This window comes from Pelophylax lessonae (assembly GCF_965119305.1).
Source record: "Pelophylax lessonae genome assembly, chromosome: 7".
NCBI classification, from domain to species: Eukaryota; Metazoa; Chordata; class Amphibia; order Anura; family Ranidae; genus Pelophylax; species Pelophylax lessonae.
In genome coordinates this window covers 64,080,601-64,086,600 of record NC_138774.1, presented here as the reverse complement: position 1 = coordinate 64,086,600, position 6,000 = coordinate 64,080,601, and the positions used below count along the sequence as shown (strand labels likewise).

At 42.0% G+C, this 6,000-nt stretch overlaps 1 protein-coding gene across 2 annotated transcripts in view; it reads right to left on the bottom strand.

The window, feature by feature from the left end:
• Window positions 1-3,743: 3,743 nt before the first annotated feature.
• TNXB (tenascin XB) overlaps window positions 3,744-6,000 on the bottom strand; it is a 204,544-nt gene continuing 202,287 nt past the window's right edge. For both annotated transcript variants that reach the window (XM_082263702.1, XM_082263703.1), the window contains one exon: window positions 3,744-4,076. In XM_082263702.1, the coding sequence (XP_082119828.1) occupies window positions 3,978-4,076 (99 nt within the window). In that variant the 3' untranslated portion in view covers window positions 3,744-3,977. The remainder of the gene's footprint in view (window positions 4,077-6,000) is intronic.

The following is a 6,000-nucleotide window of genomic DNA, read 5'->3' as shown; positions in this document are numbered from 1 at the left end:
CAACTTCATTTTGTACCCATGTGGTTTATTTAGAGATCTTAGGTTAAATAGTTTCCTCCCAATGCTAGAGTTACCTTTCAGATATGTATAGTGCAACCATATCACCTCTTAAGCGTCTCTTCACCAGGGAGAATACGTTTAAAGTGGTTGTAAAGGCTGAAGGTTTTTTGTCTTCTTGAATTCTATGCATGAAGGTAAAGAAACCTCTCTGCAGCAGCCCCCCAGCCCCCCTACCACTTACCAGAGGCCAATGTTCTTCCAGCGATGTGCACGAGAGTCTTGGCTCCCTGGGGTCTCCCTCATTTGCAGCAGCGGGAGCCAATCACGACCAGGAAGTCAATGAGGAGAGAGAGAGAGAGACAAGGCCAATCCACAGCTCTGTGTGTGAATGGACAGCGGCTTGGGAGCAAGCTGCTTGCTCTGGTGGCACTCGGCAGGAGGGAGGGGCCAGGAGCGCTGCTCTGTGCAAAACCACTGCACAGAGCAGGCATGTATAACGTGTGTGATTTTAATGTAAAATAATCCAAAGCTTTAATATCAAAACATGATGTTCCCTCCACCATACTTCACTGTTTGGATGATCTTTTGATGTTGGTAAGCTGTGCCCTTTTTGCATCATTCATAGTGCTGAGTATTCTTCCTGAATAATTCAACTTTTGTTTCATCAGTCCACAAAAGATTTTCCCAGTAGCATTGCAGTTTGCCAAGGTGCTCTTTGGCAAACTTTAGCCATGCAGCAAAGTATTTTTCGGAGCTTAAGCGGCTTCCTCCGTGATGTTCTGCCAAAAACACCCTGCCTGTTCAAAGACGCATACATGGTAGACTCATGAACAGGGATGTTTGCCAAATTCCACCAGCTGTTACCCATGGGTTCTTCCTTAGCTCATTGAGGATTTTGTGTTGTGCTTGGGAGTCATCTTGGCTGGGTGCCCACTTCTAGGAAGAGTAGCCACAGTACTAAACTGTCTCTATTTGTAGAAAATGTGTCTAACGGTCGACTGATGGATACCTAAACACTTTAAGATTGCTTTGTATTCCTTTCGAGTCTTATGCAGATCAACTATGCATTTCACATCAGCTTCTTATGAACAGCAATCCTAAAATGTTTGAATTACTTTTATCAATCAAAGTAGCAATCCACACCTCCAAACTCATTTTATTTATTGGACTCTAGATGTCCAAACTACTGACTCCAATTAGCTTTCCTTGAAGTAATTAGTCTATGGGTTAACCTACTTTTTTCCCTCCAGCACTGTGAGAGCCGGTTCACACTGGGGCGACTTGTCAGGCGACCTGGTCGCCTGACAAGACGCCGCGGGTCGCCTGCCATAGATTAGCACAGGACCCGTTCTAATAGGAGCGACACAAGTCGCTCTGACTTAGAAAAAGGGTCCTGAGCTACTTTGAGGCAACCTGGAGCGACCTGCATTGACTTCAATGATATGAAGTCTGTGCATGCCGCTCCGAGGTCGCGGTGCGAGCTGCGCACCGCGACTTCACAGGTCGCCCCGGCAAGTCGGGTCGCGCCTATGTGAACCGGCTCTGAATGTTTAATGGGTGTGTTCAATAAAGACATGAGAAATTAGAATTGTTATAGTGCACTCTGTGTTTATCTGTTGTTGTGACTTGGATGAGGATCGGATCACATTTTATGGCAAATTACTGTGGAAAACCAGGGGTTTACATACTTTTTCTTATACACTGAAAATTGGAATTGGAATCAATGAGGGTGAGTATGGGATCAAAAGCCAAAATGCTATTAAATATCCAATTCACGCAAACACAAATGTCATGTCCCACCATGTTTTATTAAAAGCAGTTTACAAAAAAAACAAAACCACATTTACCATCTGTTCCCTCCCATAACGCCCCCTCCATTACTGTGCTTTTATAAAAATAGACAGTGTATCCATCTGTTATATATATATATATTTATATAAAGGTGGAGGGTATAGGTCGAAATCAAGCCTAGATCCTGCCACCATTTTCTTTGCGATGCCGTGGCACTTTCCTCTTCCCCGGCCCTTGGGTCTGAGTCCTTCCCTCCATTTTCTCCGATGTCTAATTGATGGTTCATCATTTTGTATTTTTTTAAATTTCAGCATTCATTTACTTTAACGTACATGCTTATGTAATGATAGCGATGTGCAAAATGCAGCAATCACTTTTTATTGTCCTGGTCATTCTGAAAATGTGAGAGGTTCAATTGAATTGGTTACTACAGGCTGCTGCACTTTTAACTGCTGTAGTACAAAAAAAGAAGGCCCCTAGTCTTTTAGAACAGCCATGTCAAAGAGAAAATAAAGAGTGTTCAATGGGAAGGAGAAGGGGGGGGGGAGTTACCTAGACATAATGAAACATATAGTCATTCATTTCCCTCCTACACCTATCCCTGCTATAGATGCTTGGTCTTAAAGTAGCCGTTTGCTTAGTGTTGGGCAGGCAACTTGTGTTTAGGGAAGGATAGATATTCTATCCTGTTTTTGCTAGGTATAGGTCTGTAACCTCCTATAGATCTATAATAAATCTTTGTTAGTGACTTTTTTGTCCTTAGAAAGCATTATTCTGCTGTTCGAGTAAAAGGAACATGGCCACAAACTGCTAAAGAAAATAGCAATGAGAGTAGGTCCCTGGTTTGCAATTCATCTTATATGGGTTTGGGGTTTGCCCTTCGAATGGGTTGTAATACTTATTTATTGTTGGAAAACAACATGGTATAGCCTGGAAATTCTCATTTGAAGAGCATGTGGGCTTAATGTTCTATTGGGAAGTTTAGGGCTTCATTTGGTGTAAAGTCATAGATGAGCCAAGAGGAGGAGAAGAGGTGGTGTACCATCCCCAAAAACACTCACCTGAGATGGCTATTCTAGAATTACTGGAACTATAAAACTATTTGCTCTGCTTAAGGCCCGTACACACGATAAGAAATTCAGAAAGGGAAATTTTGTCCGACGACCGATGTGCCGATTTTCGGATTGTTAGTATGGTGCATTCGACAGCCGACTCCGACTTTTCGGCTGACAAAATCCTGATGTGCAGGCTATAAAATTTTTGTCCTCCGTCAACACACGTCTGATTTTCGTCTCATTAGTACAGATTTAGACGGGGAAAAATCTTATGAGCAAGACTGGGCATGCTCAGAGACGAAAGAACACAAAGAAAGCAATCCAACACATGACATCACTTCTGAAGTAGAATTCTGTCGTACGGGAAAAATAACCTCTTCACTTTCCACATCAGACTAGCATGCCACAAAAAACGGACGACAGATCATTCGATAATCTGATCGTGTGTACAGGGCTGTATTGTGTGAGTCAATGGTGCGCCTGCAGCAAGCATGGTTTTATTATGTACTGCAGTTTTACTAGCAAGTTATGTACAAAATTAATTTATTTTAATCCAAACTCTACTTGTCTGTAGGTCAAATGCACCATAACATAGGAAATGTGAGCAACTGTTCTTCAAGGGAGAAAAAAGTGCAAGAGCTGTTTGGTGATACGACACTATGGCATTTTTCCATGTGTTACACCTTAAAATGTACATTCCCAATATATGTATTCTAGATCCCTCAGCTACCTTGTTTAGTTACCGTTTAGCTTTCTCCTGATGCTCCATAGAGTTTCATGTTACATTTTAGCTTACTACTGATAACGTTTTTTATGGTCCGTTTTTTTTAGCAGGCTACAGCACTGGCAATTCCTTATTCTTTAGTTGTTCTCCAAGACCTTGAACAATCGAATGGGGGATGTAGGCCTATGGTTGCTTCTAGAGTCCAAGTCTCTTACCCACAAACAACAAATCAGGTGACAGAAAAAATTTATATATGACACAAGATTTTAAAGCCACTTAATATTTCAGTCCCCTTGTTTTTAACCTTGGTGGGTATCCCATAAGGATGGTTGCACTGCTGGGGTTTCGGGAGGTGCCACGTCGCTTCCAGTTTTCAGTTGAGTGGTTCCAGATTGTGTCAGGGGGTTCTATAGTCTGCGCCAGTTGCCCATGCCTCGTGGACGCATTTTCATCTCGGTGAAAGGAATGGAAAATTCAAAACCTTTCCACGTCTTCCAGTTTACGCCCTATAGAAGAAGAAGAACATCATTGTATAGCAACATAAAAGTAAGGTACTCTATATGGCCAAGAGCTTGTGGACAGCTAATCATCAAACATATATGAGTCTGTTAGTCATTCTATTCTACAATATTGGGCATCTATATGGATTCCCCCTTCTTTCCACCTATAAGCAGTCTGCAGGAATTTGTACAGCTTCAAATCAATGCAATCTACTACTACCAATTAGCATCAAAACTATGAACTAGAATTCAGAATTGGTGGTGTCAGGTTCCCTATCTCTTCTGTTGATTTTATTTTAACCCCAAATTTACAATACTTATCTGACAGAAAGTAAATAATATTACAGGATTTTTTTGACTTACCAGTAAAAATCTATTTATAGGGGTAAAGTACAAGACACAGGATGTTTAGTCTTTAACTATGAGCTATATGCAGCTACCTTCAGGTGAATGTACACTGGCAAATATGACAGCTGCAGGGACATCCCCTTTATAACCCCGCCCACTCTCAGCTAGCAATCAATGGGTAAATAATAAAGAACAGAGGGGAGCGACGTGTGTCATGTACTGTATTCCAAAAAATGGATTATACTGGTAAGTTAAAAATATTTTCTTAGTGGTACAGTACAGGACACAGGATCTTTACTCTTAGTCCCAGTTCACACTGGTACAATGCGGGAAACCCTGCGAATCAGTGCCGGTTCCCGCATCGCACCAGAATCACACAGTGGTTCACACTGATATCTGCAAATCGCTGGGGGTATCAATGTAAAGTTAATGACACCCCCAGATTGGTTCGCAGATCGCAATGAGAACTGTGAAATGGTGAAGGAATGTGATCGCTTAGGTGTGAACACCCATGCGATCCGAGTCCAGTGTGAATCAAAAAAAGGGTCCTGCGCCATTTTGGTGCGAATGCGATGCAATTTAAGCAATACATTTTGTATGGCTGAAATCACATCGCACAGACAGCGCATGTGATCTTCACTGCAAATCACATGTTGTTTCTGGCATCACACTAGTGTGAACCAGCACTTAACCTTGGGATGTCAAAAAGTAGTCTATCTGAGGAAGTGGGCAACACATCAAAAAAAATGCCAACAGGCATACATTACAAATGGGTCAAGAAGGTCCAACAAAACTCAGAGAGCACCTTAATGACTGAAACTGGAATCAAAAGAGGCCTGAACATCCAACTGGTAAAACTTTACAAATTGTATAATTATTTATTAATAATTGTTATTTATTATTATCAAAACTTCATAATTATGACCTGTCTAATCTATCTAGCAATAATAGAGTGAGAATCAGGGAGTCCCCTGCAAGAACACTTGGGAAGCACAAAGAGGAAAGCTGACTGCCTAAAAGAGGCTGTATCCGAGAAGTTGATTCTCAGCACATGTACCAGGTCAAGACTGTAGAGAGAAATTTCCTTGGTATGTTTCGGAGCAGGACATAAGGAGGGAAGGTCAATGTCCTGGTTGAGGTGGAATAAGGAATCTACCTTAGAGAAAAAAAGAGGCTTTTGGTTTCAGGACAAACTGGCACTTGTGTAACATCGGGAAAGGCTCCTTACGGCAAACACCTCAGAGTAGAGTGGCCATTCCCCCAGATCCAGGTGCTGATGAATGAGAAAGTCTGTCTGTCAGTTTTCCATGCCCGAAGTGTGCACAGCATATAGGGCTAGAACATGCAGTTCTGTCCAAGAGTGGATCAAGTCCGCTTTCCTTTGACCGGTCCAAACTGTGGTGCCTTCTTGATGGTTGATGAAAGCCATAACTTTAGCATTGTCAAACTAGATTCTTGTTTGGTGACCTTGCAACTGAGGGGTCCATTGTTGTAAGGACAACTGAATCACCCTGAGTTCCAGGATGTTAATAAGACAGGCCTCCTACGAAATCCCCTGCACTAAAAAGGGCATCTAAGACTC